The sequence below is a fragment of the Podarcis tiliguerta genome (genome assembly GCF_965153285.1).
Source record: "Podarcis tiliguerta genome assembly, chromosome: 6".
Classification (NCBI taxonomy): domain Eukaryota; kingdom Metazoa; phylum Chordata; class Lepidosauria; order Squamata; family Lacertidae; genus Podarcis; species Podarcis tiliguerta.
Genome location: NC_139539.1, coordinates 8,190,764 through 8,209,932, shown reverse-complemented (window position 1 = coordinate 8,209,932; position 19,169 = coordinate 8,190,764). Strand labels below are relative to the sequence as shown.

Genomic DNA, 19,169 nt, shown 5'->3' with positions numbered 1-19,169 from the left:
CAGGCTGTTGGACTAGATGGGCCACTGGCCTGATTCAGCACACTCTTTTTATGTCCTTATGAAGGGCAGCCTGCCAGGTGCTTGAGAAAAACAGGAAACTTTATTGAGCTGCTAGTAGAACACCTTCTGTGGTTAGTGGGCGGAGTTTAGTTTGCTCTAGTTATCTCTTTCTTGGACTACTGCAATGCACTCTACCTGGGGCTACCTTTGAAGGTGACCCAGAAACTACAACTAATCCAGAATGCAGCAGCTAGACTGGTGACTGGGAGCAGCCGCCGAGACCATATAACACTGGTCTTGAAAGACCTACACTGGCTCCCGGTATGTTTCCCAGCACAATTCAAAGTTTTGGTGCTGACCTTTAAAGCCCTAAACAGCCTCGGTCCAGTATACCTGAAGGAGCGTCTCCACCTCCATCGTTCTGCCCGGACACTGAGGTCCAGTGCCAAGGGCCTTCTGGCTGTTCCCTCCCTGTGAGAAGCCAAGTTACAGGGAACCAGGCAGAGGGCCTTCTCGGTAGTGGCACCCGCCCTGTGGAACGCCCTCCCACCAGATGTCAAAGAGAACAACAACTACCAAACTTTTAGAAGACATCTGAAGGCAGCCCTGTTTAGGGAAGCTTTTAATGTTTAATAGGTTATTGTATTTTGGTGTTCTGTTGGAGCCACCCAGAGTGGCTAGTGAAACCCAGCCAGATGGGCGGGGTATAGATAATAAATTATTATTATTATTGGTGGGATGGTGAGTTGTACAGAGTTGCCTTACAGCAATACCGTGAACGACATGAGGGTTGTTCTTCCCATTTTTTAGGTGGAAAGCTGAGGATGGGGACATAAGTAGCATGCTTAAGACTGCTGAGTGAGACGGTGGCTGAGGTTTTTAGCCAATGGCCTTCCAGCTCTCAGTCTTAGCCTCTACTGTAATGTCCTCTCCTGTCCCATCATCATTCATCCTGGAATTATTTTAGAGCTGATTGTTAATCTAAAACCTTCTCCTCTCAGCTGTGGGCAGATCCACACCATACATTTAAACGCACATCCCATGCACCTTTTAAAGCAAATGCTTTCCTCCAAAGAACCCTGAGAATTGTAGTTAATAATAAATAATAATAATTTCATTACTGTTTTTAACATTTGATTGGGAGCCGCCCAGAGTGGCTGGGGAAACTCAGCCAGATGGGGGGGTATAAATAAATTATTATTATTATTATTATTATTATTAATACCCCGCCCATCTGGCTGGGTTTCCCCAACCACTCTGGGCAGCTTTCAGCTTTCATAAAACATCAAACATTAAAAACTTCCCGAAACAGGACTGCCTTCAGATGTCTTCTAAATGTTACATATCTAAAAGTTCTTTATCTCTAAATGACTGAAGGGAGGGTGCCACTACCAAGAAGGCCTTCTGCCTGGTTCCCTGTAACTTCGCTTCTCTCAGTGAGGAAACCAGCAGAAGACCCTCGGAAGAGGACCTCAGCGTCCGGACTGAACAATGGGAGTGGAGATACTCTTTCACAGAACTACAGTTCCCACCCACAAACTATAGTATCCAGGATTCATTGGAGGGAGTCGTGTGCTTCAAATGGGCATTCTGTGTGTGTTATAGGCACGTTGTAGATCTGCGACAAGCTCAGTTGAACTGTTAGGTGCTGGTGCCTGTTTTTTCCAGAATCCTGAGTGGTGACACTCAGCCTTTGCTATCGCCACCCCCTCCATGTGTTCTGGAGGAAGGGAGAGAGAGGGACCCCTAAGGACTTTACTGCTCAAACGACACATTTATTTACATTTGAAGGCACATGAGCCATCTTCCCTCTTATGAGGAACTGGTGTCCCTGACCCCATTTGCATGAGTCCTCTGTGCCACAAGGTGGAGAGCCTTCTCCTCTTTCATGCATATTTCATCCGGGAGCTCGAGAGGTTCGAAGCCACAGGAGGAACAAGTGTGGCGGAGGGGTGTCGCTGTTTGCTTTTGATGTCGGCTTCCCCTGGTGGGAATGCAAACGAACAACCTCTGATCTAGCCGTGTTGGGCTTTCTTGTGGAGTTCAGCAGCGTGCCAAAGCAAGCGTTAAGCGCACACAAAACACAGCCTTCCACATAAATATATTCATACAGCTGTGCAGGCATTATGCAACTATTGCAACAGTCACAGAAAATGAGCAGACTCTGGCCCCTGTTAACAAAAGTCTGCTTCATTGTCATACGTGGCTGAGCCAGCCAGTATCACACAGCCAGACCAACCTTACAGGACTACTGTGAATGTTAAAAGAGAGAGGAAAGGAATGCATGTGTAACTCAACAACAAAGGGGCTGCCTTTGAAAGTGACCCAGGAACTACAACTAATGCAGCAGCTAGACTGGTGACTGGGAGCGGCCGCCGAGACCATATAACACCGGTCTTGAAAGACTTACTCTGGCTCCCAGTACATTTCTGAGCACAATTCAAAGTGTTGGCGCTGACCTTTAAAGCCCTTAACAAACCTTGGTTCTGTATACCTGAAGGAGCATCTCCACCCCCATCATTCTGCTTGGACACTGAGGTCCAGCGCCGAGGGCCTTCTGGCAGTTCCCTCACTGTGAGAAGCCAAGTTACAGGGAACCAGGCAGAGGGCCTTCTCGGTAGTGGCACCCGCCCTGTGGAACGCCCTCCCACCAGATGTCAAAGAGAAAAATAACTGCCAAACTTTTAGAAGACATTTGAAGGCAGCCCTGTTTAGAGTTTGGATTTGATATCCCGCCTTTCACTCCCTTTAAGGAGTCTCAAAGCGGCTAACATTCTCCTTTCCCTTCCTCCCCCACAACAAACACTCTGTGAGGTGAGTGGGGCTGAGAGACTTCAAAGAAGTATGACTGGCCCAAGGTCACCCAGCAGCTGCATGTGGAGGAGCGGAGACGCGAACCCGGTTCCCCAGATTACAAGACTACTGCTCTTAAACACTACACCACACTGGTTCTTTAGGGAAGCTTTTCATGTTTAACAGGTTATTGTATTTTAGTGTTCTGTTGGAAGCCGCCCAGAGTGGCTGGGGAAACCCAGCTAGATGGGTGGGGTATAAATAATATATTATTATTATTATTATTATTATTATTATTATTATTATTATTAACAGCTACTACACTTTCTAGTGCGATTCCTAGCGCCAGGAATTTGACAAACTTGGTTCATGTTGAGGCAGATCAGATAAAGCAGAACAGAGCAATTGTCTCCAGGTGGGCTGGGTATTGCCAGCAATTTCCAGAGCAGCATGTGGGGCTGAGGGAGGACACTGGATGGTGGTCCTGCTGTTCCCAACCCATCACACTGATGGAACTATAAAGAGTTTTGCAGGAGTCCTCTTGGCTCAACTCTGTGACCTCTTTTTACTGGCAGGCCTTACATCTGTTCACACAGCAATGCGCTGCTGGCATGGGTGTGTGTGTGTGAGAGTGTTCAGCAGAGCAGCGCACTGGCTGCAGAATAACATCAAGCTCTCCTGCTGCTGCCCTTGTATTTTACTCCTGTAGTCTCTCCAAGCCCCCAGAGATGCCTGTATTTTTAGATTTTCCTCTTTTTGCTCACACGCTACAGCAGCTGTTTATGCTCGCTGAATCTAAGAGATTTCTTTGGATAATGGAGAGCTCAACACTCAGCGAGTGGATGCCAGAAATATCTGGGGGAGACAGAATCCCAGTTTCCCTGTGTCAAAGTTCTTTTTCTCCACTCCTCCGATCGGAGATGGCAGGACACAATAAGCTTAAGCCAATCTTGTCAATTAGTTCGCAGTTGTCAATTAGTAATTAGTTGTCAATTAGTTGGCCTGCAATAATATCGCAGCTTGCTTGAAGCTGGCACATCAGGGACCTCCATCCTCTTGCAGAGGCCCATGGCTCTTCTGAGCTGGGTGCGAAGGAGGTAGCTTTTCTGGGTTTCTCTACTTTGGGTGTGAAGGAGGGATGGAGAGCTCTGCCCCTACTCTGCCAACTTACTCACCGGTTGCATAAGAAGAGCCTGCTGGATCAGGCCAATGGTCCATCAAGTCCAACATCCTGCTCTCGTGGTGGCCAACCAGATGTCCATCACGTCCTAGGACCCTCGTACTTACGGGACCGCCTCTCCCGGTATGCCCCATGGAGGACCTTAAGGTCCATAAACAGCAACACCCTAGAGGTTCCGGGCCCTAAGGAAGTCAGATTAGCCTCAACCAGAGCCAGGGCCTTTTCAACACTGGCTCCAGCCTGGTGGAACGCTCTGTCTCATGAGACCAGGGTCCTGTGGCATCTGATTACTTTCCACATGGCCTGTAAGACAGAGTTGTTCCGCCTGGCCTTTGGCTTAGAATCAGTTTGATTCCCTCCCCCTCTTTCCTTTTTCCTTTCTCCTTCTGTGATGGAACTCCTATCTGGGGACTTCCCTGGCTTTTTTCTGGCCCACGTAGGACCAGTCTGGATAGCTAGCCTTGGTGAAGACTTGACATTTTCATCCCCCAAAAGATTTGAATTTCTACTGAAATGAGGCTGCATTTTAATGTTGTACTTAATCTTGTTTTTAAGTTGTATTTTAATCAATTGTTTTTACCAGGTGTTAGCCGGCCTGAGCCTGATCTTGGCTGGGGAGGGCAGGATATAAATAAAATTTATTATTATGAAGGTTAGAAGGATGCTGGAATGAAGCCATATGGTTTTAGCAGAAATGTAATAAAGAATTAAGTAAAAGCTGATTGATAACAGGACAAAATGAAAAATTTAAGGTTAGACCATTAAGATAAATTATAGAACAAAAATTGAGAAAGATGGAAAGAATTTGCTGAAATAGTTAACTGAAATAGAATACAAAAAAGGGAGGTGTGAGGAGGTCGATGAAACAAGTTAATGAAAGGTAAAGATATAGAATATTGGATGTGTGTGTTTAGTGTTTTTTTGTGTGTTTTTTTCTCTGCATTGTTGTATTGCCTTTTTATGTTTCTATATTCCTTTTTCTTTGTTTCTTTTATGTATTGTAATTGTAATTGTAATGTATGTTTTGTTAAACTTTTTATTGTTTTTCCTTTTTCCTTTTCCTTTTTTCTGTAATTTTTAAACTTCTAATAAATATCATTTAAAAATAAATAAATAAATTATTATTATTATTATTATTATTATTATTATTAGCCTATGCTGGGTGTGGAGGAGGGATGGAGAGCTCTGCCCCTACTCTGCCAACATACTCACTGGTCACATAAGAAGAGCCTGCTGGATCAGGTCTACGGTCCATCAAGTCCAGCATCCAGCTCTCATGGTGGCCAACAAGATGCCCATTATGGGAAGCCCACAAGGAAGACCCAGACACAAGAGCCCTCTCTCCTCCTGCAATTTCCAGCAACTATGGGGGTAGAGCAAGGCTAGTAGCCATCGACAGCCCTCTCCTCCATGAATTTGTCTAATCCTCTTTCAAAGGCATCCAAGTTGGTAGCCACCACCATCTCCTGTGAGAACAAGTGATATAGTTGAACTAAGAGCTGTGTGGAAAGGTGCTTTCTTTTATCTCCCTCCTATCCTCCTATCCTAGAGGGACACGGGCAGTGCTGTGGGTTAAACCACAGAGCCTAGGGCTTGCCGATCAGAAGGTTGGCGGTTCAAATCCCTGCAACGGGGTGAGCTCCCGTTGCTTGGTCCCTGCTCCTGCCAACCTAGCAGTTTGAAACTACATCAAAGTGCAAGTAGATAAATAGGTACTGCTCCGGCGGGATGGTAAATGGTATTTTCGTGTGCTGCTCTGGTTTGCCAGAAGCGGCTTAGTCATGCTGGCCACATGGCCCGGAAGCTGTACGCCGGCTCCCTCGGCCAATAAAGCGAGATATAAATAAATAAAGCGGTTCAAATCCCTGCGACGGGGTGAGCTCCCGTTGCTCGGTCCCTGCTCCTGCCAACCTAGCAGTTCGAAAGCATGTCAAAGTGCAAGTAGATAAATAGGTACCGTTCCGGCGGGAAGGTAAATGGTGTTTCCGTGTGCTGCTCTGGTTCGCCAGAACCACATGACCCAGAAGCTGTACACCAGCTCCCTCGGCCAATAAAGTGAGATGAGCGCCACAACCCCAGAGTCGGCCACCACTGGACCTAATGGTCAGAGGCCCCTTTACCTATCTAGCTATCTAGCTAGCTAGCTATCATCTATCATCTCTTCACATCAAGCACTGCCCAAATTCATGCCTCTGCCACAAAAGCAGCAACAATAGTCAAAATTCCTTCCAGCACCCTGACAAGCTTTTAAAAGCTTCTTGGACATGTATTTTAATCTTGTTTTTTTAGTTGGATTTCAATCAATTGTTTTATATCTGGTGTTAGCCACCCTGAGCCTGGTCTTGGCTGGGGAGGGCGGGGTATAAATAAAATGTATTATTATTATTATTATTATTATTATTATTATTATTATTAGGAGGAGGAAGAAACTCCCACATGCTCAGATGGGAGCTTTCCCTGCCCCGGGGGCATGCAGACTCCAGATCAGGACCACATCGTCTCCATCCCACACTGGCAATTAGTCTCCAAACAGCGCAAACTTGAAGCCACAACTGACATAATGCTCCATTAGCGAGGACCTAAGAAGGGATTCATTTCTTCCCGATTGCAATTTTCATTTCGGGTTGAGTTCCTGAGCCGAGCTCATCCATATTCATCAGGTTCCTTTCTGCTGCTCCTCTTCCACTGCCTTTGCTGGCAGGAACCGCTGGCTCAGCATCAGCACACTTTCCTTGGTTTGTCTCTTATGTGACACTGAGCTAATATTTGCAATTTCCCCTGGCCACTTTGAACAAGCTCATAAAAACAGGGCCCGGGGGGAGGGGGAGGAAAGCGCTGTAAAAATTCCAGTGGATCCCAAGGGAAGCCCTGCCACACAAGGAGCCTGCAAGCCCTGCTTAGCAGATCCCTGTCCTCTCTGCTTCCAAACTTCTGTGATCCCAGGTTGTGATTGAGGCCATCGCTGCACCAGTCAAGCACCCTGGTTGAGACTCCTGCCGTGAGTGGGAATCACTCAAAATGAGCAAGGGCCAAACTAAACTGGAGAGTTAATATAGTGCTGTGCAGGTTTGGGGAGCAAATGCAGCCCTCCGTGTCTCTCTAATCTGGCCCTTGGGACTTTTCCTAGATCACACCTTTTCACTCTCTGCCACTGTTTTTGCCTGGCTGGAAACTGCCCTTGAATTCTGATGTACTTTCCCACATGTCCCAGAGGACATGGGGTGTGAGTCTTTCGGGGCCTTGCTCCTGCATGAGTTACATGACCTGTACAATAGCACGCCCCCCCCCCAGCACACATGTTTTAGGTCCATGATCTCCCAGGAGCCAGGTGGCTCACACAAGAGCATGGCCTTTCAAAATGGCATATCCCAATTAAATCAGGACAGTTGAAAGGTATGCTGTAATAATGCTTCTTAGTTACCTAGATGAAAAAGACAGAGGAGTTGGTGAGTCTACCTAGGCCAATGCACAAAAGTAAACATTTGCATTTAATGCTCTGTCCAGTTTTGCCTCTGGCCCCGTCCACCAGAACGGCAACTCAGACAGAAGCACAGAGGGTGGACTCCTCTGAGGCGAGCAGGCTTTTTCTGTTTTTTCCAGGGGCCAGAGTTGCATGTGTTTCCCATTTTAATTTAGGAACAAGAACACATTCCCTAGCTATCAGGCTTGCAATTCTTTGGTGTAAACTGGTGCAGTCTTTCTTCAGCAGTGATTATTCATGCTCTGTTTCTTGACCCGCAAGCTTTATTCTGAAACTTGGAGCTTGCCATTATGCGCTTGTGTAGATGTAAAATTTGGGGCTTCATTATCTTCCCTCAAATGAATGCAGCAGCTTCAGGAGGATGCATCTTTTTTCATCCAAAGAGACACCCAGGTTAAAGGGTCTGTTTTAATTAGTCGCTAATGACTCCAATCTTATCATCTAATGGAAGAACAATTGGGTGTAGGTCCGAGACTTGAAGCCACGTATAGATGTCTGTCCAACCTTCAGATGCAGCTTGAAATAAAAAAGTTGCAAAAGATTACCAGGGGGAGGGCGGAATAAAATTAATGAGTGCCGAACAAAGTTGGTCATCTTGGCTAGAGCAAATTCTTGAAAACAGAAGTAAACTTTTGAGCAAATTTGCACAGCACATCGGTCAACCATAAAGCACCACATCAACCGTATATTTTCACCCACTCAGATTTCCCCCTTTGCAGGAAGGCATCAAACCAAAACTGGACATGCAGAACCTTGTCAGATAAGTCCGCTTACCATTTAACTGGCAGTGCAGCATTGAGGCATGGAGAGACTCCATTGCCATTTCTGTAGGATGTGGAACACAGAGCAGTCAAATACAACATTCCTAGAGTGGATGTAAAAAGGGGATGTCTGGACCAGCCAGTCGGAACTTCCTGTTTCCTCCTAGGCTGGGACAAACTTCCTCTACATGTGACCAGAGGTGGACGTGACCTTACCTGTGCAGGTAACAAAAGCACAGGGCTGGCCACCACATCTCTCTCTCCTCCATCTTGCTTTCATCGTAGAAGCATCAGCTGCTTAGCCTGAGATGTTCTCTTGGCCTCCAACCAAGAGAGGACAAAGGAACTATCCCCTTATGGGATAGATTCCAAGTGTATATATTTTGTAACTTAAGTCTGCCTTCTGGGATCCATCTGTGAACAGAATGTGTGAGTAAACTATTTTACGCCTTTTATACAAGACTTTGTCATGTCTATTCCTTTTTAGGAGGGAATAAAGGGGAATTACCAGGAAACTTATTTTAGAGGCTAAAGCAAGCCTGGCAACATGTTATCCACTGTGTAAGTTTAAAAAGGGAATGTTACTCTGCTAAATTATAGAACTCGGTAACACAAGTTGGGAAGGATATTATTAAACAATATATCCTCTCCTGCCTCCCTGAACATTCCCACAATTTCTGCCTCCTTGCTGGGTCCTCAGCTGCCAGGAGATGCAACAGCCTCTCCCACCACCTGGGGAGCATTTGGGTTTGGTCTGGCTGCTAAACTGGCTAGTGACAGCTGGCCCAAGGGGTGGGCATGCTCAGTCCCTTACCCTGCACTTCAGGTTTTTGCTGGGTCTCCCACCCCCTTGGGCTATCTCCTACCTATCACAGAGGTAGGTTGTGTTCCTGGCCTTGCTATGGATTATGATTGGCCACCATTTGGGGAGCAGAGGAGGCATTTGTCCTTTAGGTCAATTGGTCAACCTGGGGGTTTCACCTACCTCATAGTAATCCTCACAACTTTGGCACAAAAGGCATTGGGTAAAAGCCTTAGTCTTGTGTTATGCCTATCGGCTTGGTTGCTCGAGAGAGCGAACAGGCAAGATCCCTCACTGGTCTTTTCAAAGGCTTTATTATTGGTGCAAAACATCTACAGTGCAGAACGTCTCAATTCCATGCCTTGCTCAGTCACTAGCAGAATCTGAGAGTGGGTGGTCCTTAAACTTTCTCCAGCAGAGTAGTCTCTTGACCCCCCATCCAATGCCACCCCTCTCTGCGCGAAAACCTACTGTGCAGGGAGGGCGTTGGTAAAGGGGGACCTGCACCCCCCACTTTGCTCATGCACGGTGTTTTGGCTCTCTCTTGCATCCTCCGAGCCCTGTATCTCTTCCCCACTAGAGGCGGGGCTTCCCTCCTCTGCGGAGGAAGTGCTGCTTCTCACGATCTTTCATAGAATCATAGAATCATAGAGTTGGAAGAGACCACAAGGGCCATCGAGTCCAACCCCCTGCCAAGCAGGAAACACCATCAGAGCACTCCTGACATATGGTTGTCAAGCCTCTGCTTAAAGACCTCCAAAGAAGGAGACTCCACCACACTCCTTGGCAGCAAATTCCACTGTCGAACAGCTCTTACTGTCAGGAAGTTCTTCCTAATGTTTAGGTGGAATCTTCTTTCTTGTAGTTTGGATCCATTGCTCCGTGTCCGCTTCTCTGGAGCAGCAGAAAACAACCTTTCTCCCTCCTCTATATGACATCCTTCTATATATTTGAACATGGCTATCATATCACCCCTTAACCTCCTCTTCTCCAGGCTAAACATGCCCAGCTCCCTTAGCCGTTCCTCATAAGGCATCTTTGGAGGCTCTCTGTAATCCATCTGCCCTTCCACCTCTCACCTCTGAGCTGATGGCAGTTCCCTGACATCTTGGTTGGAGGAGAGGTTTGGATATCCTGTTAAAGGGATCCTGCAGGGGCTAGGGCCATAGCACCCCTCAAGGTGATCTGTGTGGGGACGTTCCTATTTAATGTATGTCAAAGGACAATCTTAACATGGGTTCAACCCCTTGGAGAATCGGACCTCAAATTAGCTGGTCAATACCGGTCATGCCCAATGCTTAAGCCAAAGCCACTTATATCTGTAATCGATAAAGTTGTGGTCTAGCTTGAACCAAAGAATACTGTCAAGTGTGGTCATTTCATCTTGGGTTATGGTGGGGCAGGGGAAGCAACCGTTCATGGCACTTGGGCCCCCAACTGCCAGCTGCACCAACTAGATGTGCACTAGGGAACGGGAGCACAGGATTAAAGCCATGTCCCCTAAGCTGATCAGCTGGTCTGTACTATTACCATTTTATCAGATAAGGGCCGGGTGTACAATGTCCCGACTGCTTGACTTGGCTGGGACATTGCATTACAAACCACCTGTGCATTTATTTACTTGCAAAGATATGTGTACCGGGCAAAATTGCATACAAACGTGTTAGGAGAAATGTGCAGGTTAATTTCTGTTACCCAGAATGAATAGCTGATGTGGATGTGAGGGTTTTATGTGGCCTGGCGTATCTCGGCTGACACAAGCTCAAACTGTTGGGGCAGTTGATGATATTCTGGCTAAATCTGCAACCTAGAGAGTTTGGATTTGATATCCCGCTTTATCCGAAGGAGTCTCAAAGCGGCTAACATTCTCCTTTCCCTTCCTTCCCCACAACAAACACTCTGTGAGGTGAGTGGGGCTGAGAGACTTCAAGAAGTGTGACTGGCCCAAGGTCACCCAGCAGCTGCAGGTGGAGGAGCGGAGACGCGAACCCGGTTCCCCAGATTACGAGTCTACCGCTCTTAACCACTATACCACACTGGCTCTCAGAGGGTGCTCCTGATCTGTATCAGCTCACCTACCAGGTTTGATGAGGCAGCAGAGCCTTGGCACTGAGAACTGGAAGTCCTGGTTTTGAGAAATGCTCTGCTGTGTATCTTCCAAATGGGATCCTCATAACAGAGGGTCCTGGTTGCACTTGGGACCTAAGAGCTCACCCAATAGGGTTAAAATGGGGGGCGGGGGAGCAGGAAGTCCTGGCCATTCCCCAGGGATCACACCAGGTGGTTTTAGCCAATAGCCAGTAGGTGGCGTGATCCCAGGGACTTTAAAAACGGCAGCATGATGCAAGCAGGGACACTTGCTTCTCACTGCTGAACACCCACCCACTCTCCCTGGTTTAGGTAGAGTCGCTTGGCCTTGCTTTGGTTTGGGTCGCCTGTTTTGGAACAAGGGCTAGGCAGGAATTTTCCCATTTGGCAGATTGGCTTTAGCCATTTGGTTTTTGCCTACCCCTTAGCAAATCGTCGCAACTTGTAAGGTGGCGGTTAGGCATTGACTCGGTTGGATTGTGGGGAGGGAAGGTGCAATCATCACCTGCCCCTCCAGGAACTGGGTATTCCGTTAAAGGAATCTGGGGATACTGGATCTCGTCCGAAGTCCGCTTGAGGGGCTAGGGCCATGCCAGGACCCCAGGAACCCCAGGGTGAGCTTTGGTTGGTCCTCATCGAACTTGCTCCCTCGTTTGGTTTACCCCATTGGATGATCATAACGAGATGTGGAGTCAGTTATAATGGGGAGTCAATGCCTAAGCCAATACCGCTCATGTGACTGTATTTCAATAAAGTTGTTGCCCAAATTTGCCCCAAAACTTAAACTAATATAAGTGTCCATGTGTATTTATTTTGGGGGTGGGTCTTGGGGCCTTGAGACGCAACAGGCCTGGCCTAGCCCCTGGATGAAGTCTGCATCTGGGGCCCCATTCCTGTGCCTGACAACCCTCAGACTAGGACCAGTTTGTCCTGGGTATTCAAGGTGAGCACATGGAGCTGAACATCATGAGATCCAAATGGCAGAAGAACTTCTGTGTCTAGGATGCAATTTCCATTTGTTTCAGCCCAGAAAATGTTTTGATCGTTCTCTCTGTCAGTCAGAAGGTAACATAATATGGAATTGTGGAAGGGAACAGAAAGAATGAGCCATTTCCCAAGCTTGAAAACTAAGGCCTCTTCTGAAAACTGATATATTGAAATGCTCCTTTTTTCAGTAGTAAATTTAAAGGGCAAATGGTGATGATCAGGTTTACAAGTAATTTCTCCTAAAGCAATTCTAAAAAAGAGTTTTATAAGGCAGATGATTTCTTCCTAAGGTGTGAGGGAGAAGTATTTTGCATGTAATTTATCATTCCATTTTATCCCATCTATGTCAAACACCCCTTCTCAAAATCTACCTTCTGTCACCTTCTTTTCCTCCAAATCTCCCAATTTTGGGGAAGAGCGGGAGCAGAGGTTGGATGGCCATCTGCCATGGATGCTTTAGCTGAGATTCCTGCATTGCAGGGAGTTGGACTAGATGGCCCTTCCAACTCTACAATTATATGATTCTGATTCCTTATACTGAGGCAGGACATTGGTCTACCTAACTAAATATTGTTGACACTGACTGGCAGTGGCTCTCCAAGATTTCAGGCAGAAGGTCTTCACAGTCCTCTCTAGAGATGCTCAGTACCTTCTATAAGGGAGCTGGACATGTTTAGCCTGGAGAAGAGGAGGTTAAGGGGTGATATGATAGCCATGTTCAAATATATAAAAGGATGTCATATAGAGGAGGGAGAAAGGTTGTTTTCTGCTGCTCCAGAGAAGTGGACACGGAGCAATGGATCCAAACTACAAGAAAGAAGATTCCACCTAAACATTAGGAAGAACTTCCTGACAGTAAGAGCTGTTTGACAGTGGAATTTGCTGCCAAGGAGTGTGGTGGAGTCTCCTTCTTTGGAGGTCTTTAAGCAGAGGCTTGACAACCACATGTCAGGAGTGCTCTGATGGTGTTTCCTGCTTGGCAGGGGGTTGAACTCGATGGCCCTTGTGGTCTCTTCCAACTCTATGATTCTATGATTCTGCGTTCAAAGCTCTGCTTCTGAGCTATGCTCTCCCCACCAGTTCCTGAAAGTCCAGTGCTTTGATAGAAGCCTTGTTGGGGCTCCCAGTTCAAGTAAGACAACTCTAAGAATGACACAAGGCTACAGTTACTCAGAAATCCTTTATTTCAAGTCTGTTCATGAAGCTTCAACAATTGCTTCTCTTAATCGAGAAAGATTTGGCCCAGAATCACAGGGAAAAGTCTGGAGGAGTCATCCTCACATTCTTATCTCCCTTTCGAGGATTCTCTTCTCCGTCTTTGCTTTTGTCATCTGAAAAGTTTTAAGTGTTAACCTGAGTTCACACCGCCAGATAAAGACCAAGCAGGCATGGACTGAGCTTTGTTTGGGCAGGAAGTGCAGGACCCACATGATGCTCCATCACAGAAGATCAAGCCACACATGCCAGCAGTGGAAATCCACCCCCCTTTTCCATCACTATAACCCTACTCATGTGCCAACAGTGGTGAACAATGGATTATATGGATGCATATGCCCCTTCCAGCAGACCCACCCATCAAATATGGCTTGACCCAAGAGTTTAAGCTGCAACTTCTTTAGGGCTGGGTGATATATCAATCTATCACCCAAAACTGGTTAGAAGAGCATGTCGCGATATTGGTTCCATAGTTTTTGACCCGGCAATATATCACAAAACATGGGATGTGTGTTATGCAAAATCACAATGTGGGTAAAATTGTGAAGCCAGCCAATGCCTCTGCATAGCTCCATCCTTATTTCAGATATTGTGATAATGTGTATCATTCTATCACAATGTTTGTCTGGTGATATATCGTGATTTTGAAACCCAGCCCTAATCTTCATAGCGAAGGACTCTTAATAGATAGGTTTCCATTTCAATTCCTGATTGCATTTATTCTGCACCGGGGGCGGAGGGTGGAAATCCACATTGTGCACCTAGGAAATGTGATTTGTACTGGTGAAATGTATTATGCAAATTACACCTGACACTTTGGAAACAAATGGAAGGAACGGGGAGGAACAGATTAGATGCAATCTGTGGCACCTGGTGCCTTTGCTCCACTATGTTGGCAGAGTACAATGGTTTCTTGTCAAACAGGATTCCTTGCTGGCTACGAAGAGGGGATCTTAGCAATTCCAGTGCCTGCTCCTGCTCAAAGGTATTGTCAGTACCATTTTGGATCCCCCAAGTCTTTCTCTGGAAGCAACACAGCAAATGCTTTTACAAGCAAAGTTATGGGATGCTGCTTCTAACTACTTTAGCTGCTCTCCCACAGAGCAGCCCATGCTGTGTAAGGAAGAAGGGGCTTCCCCATTCTTGGCACGACAGAGGAAAGCGCTCTGTGAACTTGTATAACTCCAGCTGACACTGCCAGAAACGGGGACCCTGTAGCTTTGTGGGCCTCTGAGCTTCAGCTTCCTCTCCCATTGACTTTATCTTCCCTTTGCTTCAGAGCCGCAAAGCTGATGCTTCCGATCTCAAGAGCGGCACACTGCAGCTTTTGCTTGTCTATTCCTTTTCAGACTGCCAGCGGAGGATCCGAACATTCCTGCAGTGCAAACAAAGCTCCCTGCAAATACAAAAACTAAAAAGGCAGGAAGAAGAGTTCGAGCCAACCCTTCTTCCAGGCATGGTAGTTTAATAAGTGTGCAAAGATGGGATCCCCCCACCTGCAGCCTAATGTGGTTTGGCCCAGCAAAAGCTGTACCAGGTGTCTCTTCTGATCATATGGACCAGCCAAGATGTACAGTCCAGTGGTGGCCAGATGTGGTATGTCTTTCCTCCAGTTTGCTCAGTTTCATTACGAAACTGAACTTTGAAAATCAGGAGAACTTGAATTCATATTTTTCGTTTCCACCAAGGCGTGCCTCTGACAAAAATCTATCCTCTTCACCTCCACCGCTCCTTGCCAGTTGTTCAAACAAACCTCAACAAGACCCTTCACTCAGCCTTGTTTGGTTCTGAAGAGCTTCAGCTCAATACCCAGCCAGTGCTAGACTTCTCCATTGACTTGCCAGGAGGGACTGAGTCCATTATGTTAAGTGCCTCTATTTGCACTTGCTTTAAAGGAACACAGCTGTGTTCTCAGGAGTATATATGACAACAGATGCCGTCATGCTATGGATAAACTCTAATTGACCAGCCCCACCCCTCCCGCCCGCCCCCAAAGAGATATAGAAGATGAAGATGGCTTAGGCAAGTGATGCAACCTTGGAAGGCATCCTTGGAGCTCCCCAGGAATGGTTCATGCGCAGACATTACAGCAAATCATTCGTAGCAGCCTTCTCCAGCGTTCAGCTTTGCCCCTTCCAGGTGGATTGGAATTGGTTGAATGGGATGCGACGGATTCCTTTCCAGAGTTGTTTGGATCCTAGATCATTCCTGCCAGCCAAGGAGGTAGGAATAGGCCCACAGTCCCCAGCAAGCAAACAATGATGAACATCCAGAGGAAAATTCTGTCAATGACCATTGCCACGTACTTCCAGTCCTCCTTCACCTGGAATGAGAGAGGGGGAGAAGGAAGGACACTTACTGTACATTCAGAAAGCAGGAAGAAAGACTGTAGGTGTTTGCCAATTACTGGCTGGCCAAGAGGATCTTTCTGTGTCTGTGATGGTGAGGTCATCTAAGGCATAGCTGCCACCAGAGTTGGCAATGTGGGTAGACAAACCCAAAGTTGGTTGGTTTTGGTCATGGGGAGCCTTGCCTTATATGACATCCTATTGACTGAATGTGTTTCGAAACCACAGTTCATTCAAAAGAATCCAGGGATGGTTATGAATAAAAAAACAACCCAATGAAAACCGCCGGACAAAAAAAGTATCAAATACAGTCCATTTCTGCAAGTATGAGTGGGATGTGTGAGCTTGCCTTTTGTCTGTAAGTTGCCCAGAGTGGCTGGGGAAACCCAACCAGATGGCCAGGGTATAAATATAATAATAATAATAATAATAATAAAATAATAATAATAATAATAATAATAATAATAATAATAATAATAATAATAATATCAGTTGGAATGACAATGCAGGGTTTGAAAGTTGTCAGACATCATCCCAGATCATTACTGATACTTAACCTGCTTCTGCATTTCGTCTTCATAGCAAATGTTGCTGAAGAACCTAACTAACTGTAATGGTAGATCTAATGATGGTTCACCACAGGGAGTTGTTCTGGGTGACTATGACATCTTGTCTCCTATGAATCAGAGACAAGCCACAAGTGTCACTCAAAACAACTCCCTGTATGACCACCTTTTGTTGAATGATCACTGGATCTGCTGCCAGCCACACAACAGCAGCTCCCAAGTGCTGAAATATAAGACTCGAGCCTTTCTGAGATTTGGTTGCAAGTATCACCGCAGCATTATAATACGCTAACAAAACAATGAGGTAAGAGGTATTCCTCATACCACTGAAGCATTAAAAGCAATAATTATTTGGAGCTTACTTATAAGGCCTGCAACCCACCTGGCACAGGGCTTTGTGAGTCACTGGTGGATCATTACCCACAACTTGGGGAAATGCTTTTCAGGAGTGTGTGCAGGAGCCAGGCCCTGTGACCAGTAGGGCTTTGCAGGACTGGGGCCTTCCTAAGTTTGTTCTAGAGAGGCAAGGTGTGGCCGCACAGGTAAGGCTGCTTGGTAACTCACGGCACCTGGTAGCAAGAGCCTGAAAGGGATATAAGGTCAGCATTTCCCTTCAGCTCTTTGCCACAGCAACACGTTTCCTGCCTTGCTGCGTTTGCCTCCTTGCTTCCTGATCCTCGGACCTCAGCTCCTTGACTCCTTGCCCCTTGGACCCTTGACTTTGTGACTCCCTGCTCCCTGACCCTCGGACCCCTGGCTTCTGGACTCTCGTTCCTGCTCCCACCCTGCCATCTTGCCCCCGGTCTTGACATCCTCAGCCAGGACTTCGATTGCCCATAGGCTGGACCGTGACAACACTGGTCTCTACACTCATCTCCAGGCATTCAAAGAGTCTTTCCCAGGCCTACCTAGAGATGCTAGGTAGAACCTGAGACCTTCTGCATGCCAAGCAGGTGCTCTGCTCCTGAGATACCTCAAAGGTTATTCGCAAACATTGACATGCCAGTCACCAACATTAGTGAACCTTCTGTCAGTCAGAGTGGAAAAGGTTGAGCTGGTATAGAACATATGTAATATATAACTGGAGGGACGCGGGTGGTGCTGTGGGTTAAACCACAGAGCCTAGGACTTGCCGATCAGAAGGTCGGCAGTTCAAATCCCCGCGACAGGGTGAGCTCCCGTTGCTCGGTCCCTGCTCCTGCCAACCTAGCAGTTCGAAAGCGCATCAAAGTGCAGGTAGATCAATAGGTACCACTCCAGCGGGAAGGTAAACGGCGTTTCCGTGTGCTGCTCTGTTTCGCCAGAAGCGGCTTAGTCATGCTGGCCACATGACTCGGAAGCTTTAATATATAACTGAATCATAGGATTATAGACTTGGAAAGAACCATGAGGGTCATTTAGTCCAACCCTCTGCAGTGTGGGAGTCTTGAACCCACAACCCTGTCTCAAGCGCTACTGACAGAGAGAGAGAGAGAGAGAGAGATGATAGGTATAGAGATATTCCAGCCATGAAAAAGTCAAAGCATTTTTTGAAAAGAAAGAATAGTTCTACAGTACCTAGGGACATCCTGTCAGTTACATATTTTCCAGCTGTCCTTCTATACACTTAAGGAAATGCAAAAAGTTTGCTATATTGCTGTCAATCATTCAGTTCTATTGACCAAAAGTCTCTTCCCATCTAGCATTTGGTGCTTTGACTGAAGATGTTTGGCACCCCCTGGAGAATGGCCACTTCTTCCAAGCCTTCCTTACTCAAAATTGCTCAGATCTTTGGCCCAAGGAGGAACCTCAGTTCATCATCATCATTATTTTCAAAAATATTGTTTACTTGTTGCATTTTTTTAAAAAAAGATTAAAATAAAAAGCGTACAGTTTAGGTTGTGCCTGAAGTAATGTGAAACTATGGCCAGTGCTTCTTAATGACCATTTCTCTTTGGTGATTCAAAAGAAAGCAGATGGTTGCTATTAGCACAATAAGCCACAGATTCTGCCTATCATTGTTCAATATTGGGAGCTGCCTTTGTTTCCTAAATCTTTCTAATGAAATTTGGGAAGAGATCAGCAAGTTACTGGCTGAAATGCCTGTGTTCTATTTTTACGCACACCAAGCAGAAGAAGCGTGGGGCTTAATGGGATCTTATATCCGACAATGTTCTCAACTGCGGTTACAACATTGCTCCAATAATGGAATCCTACCACATACAAGGGCGGGGGGGGGGGAGCACTCATTGCCTTTTAACATTAACAACAAATACTGGGAATATTCCCATACATTCTCTATCATGTCACTGAACTATGATACTATCGACATAGATTTTCTTCCCAGCTAAGGCTTTGAGGAAACTCTCTGCAGATTTTAACATTTTATGTGGATTTATGGTATGATTATATGTGAAATAGTTGTAAATGGCTCTGGTAATTTTTGTGACTAGTGATACACACACACACACATCACCTGGGATAGCTCAGTTGGTAGAGCATGAGACTCTTAATTTCAGGGTCGTAAATTGGGCAAAAGATTCCTGCATTGCAGTGGTTTGAGCTAGATGATCCTACTGGCTGCTTCCAACTCTACAAATAAAATCAATCAATATATCTATTGATAAATTGCCTTTGGCTGTGACCTCTGTCCTGTTGGTACAGAGCAAGACTTGGAATGGACAAACCTGTAATTGCTCCAGGCTTTGTGGAGTCCTGGCTAGGCTCATGGGATGGAGCCATCATATCAACTTGGTTGAGGGCTGAGGTCAACTGCTATGGTTCCCTGTACTATCATAAGGACACAAAGGAGAGGGTCTTCTCTGTGGCGGCTTCAATGTGATAAAATGCCCTTCCAAGGGCAGTCCACCTGGCTTCATCTCAGCTCCTTTTTCCAGTGAGCAATTAAAACCTATTTTTTTTTAGCATGCCTTTGAGGGTGCTGCATTTTAACAACAGTTTTATGATGC

At 46.3% G+C, this 19,169-nt stretch overlaps 2 protein-coding genes across 5 annotated transcripts in view; both read right to left on the bottom strand.

The window, feature by feature from the left end:
* PTK6 (protein tyrosine kinase 6) overlaps window positions 1-19,169 on the bottom strand; it is a 736,207-nt gene that overhangs the window by 163,593 nt on the left and 553,445 nt on the right. The window lies entirely within an intron of this gene.
* The window catches only part of CHRNA4 (cholinergic receptor nicotinic alpha 4 subunit), an 85,269-nt gene continuing 79,355 nt past the window's right edge, over window positions 13,256-19,169 (bottom strand). For 2 of the 3 annotated variants that reach the window (XM_083447418.1, XM_083447420.1), the window contains one exon: window positions 15,303-15,630. In XM_083447418.1, the coding sequence (XP_083303544.1) occupies window positions 15,505-15,630 (126 nt within the window). In that variant the 3' untranslated portion in view covers window positions 15,303-15,504. Of the gene's footprint in view, window positions 15,631-19,169 lie in introns of all 3 variants that reach the window. The other variant, XM_083447419.1, reaches the window with a different exon arrangement.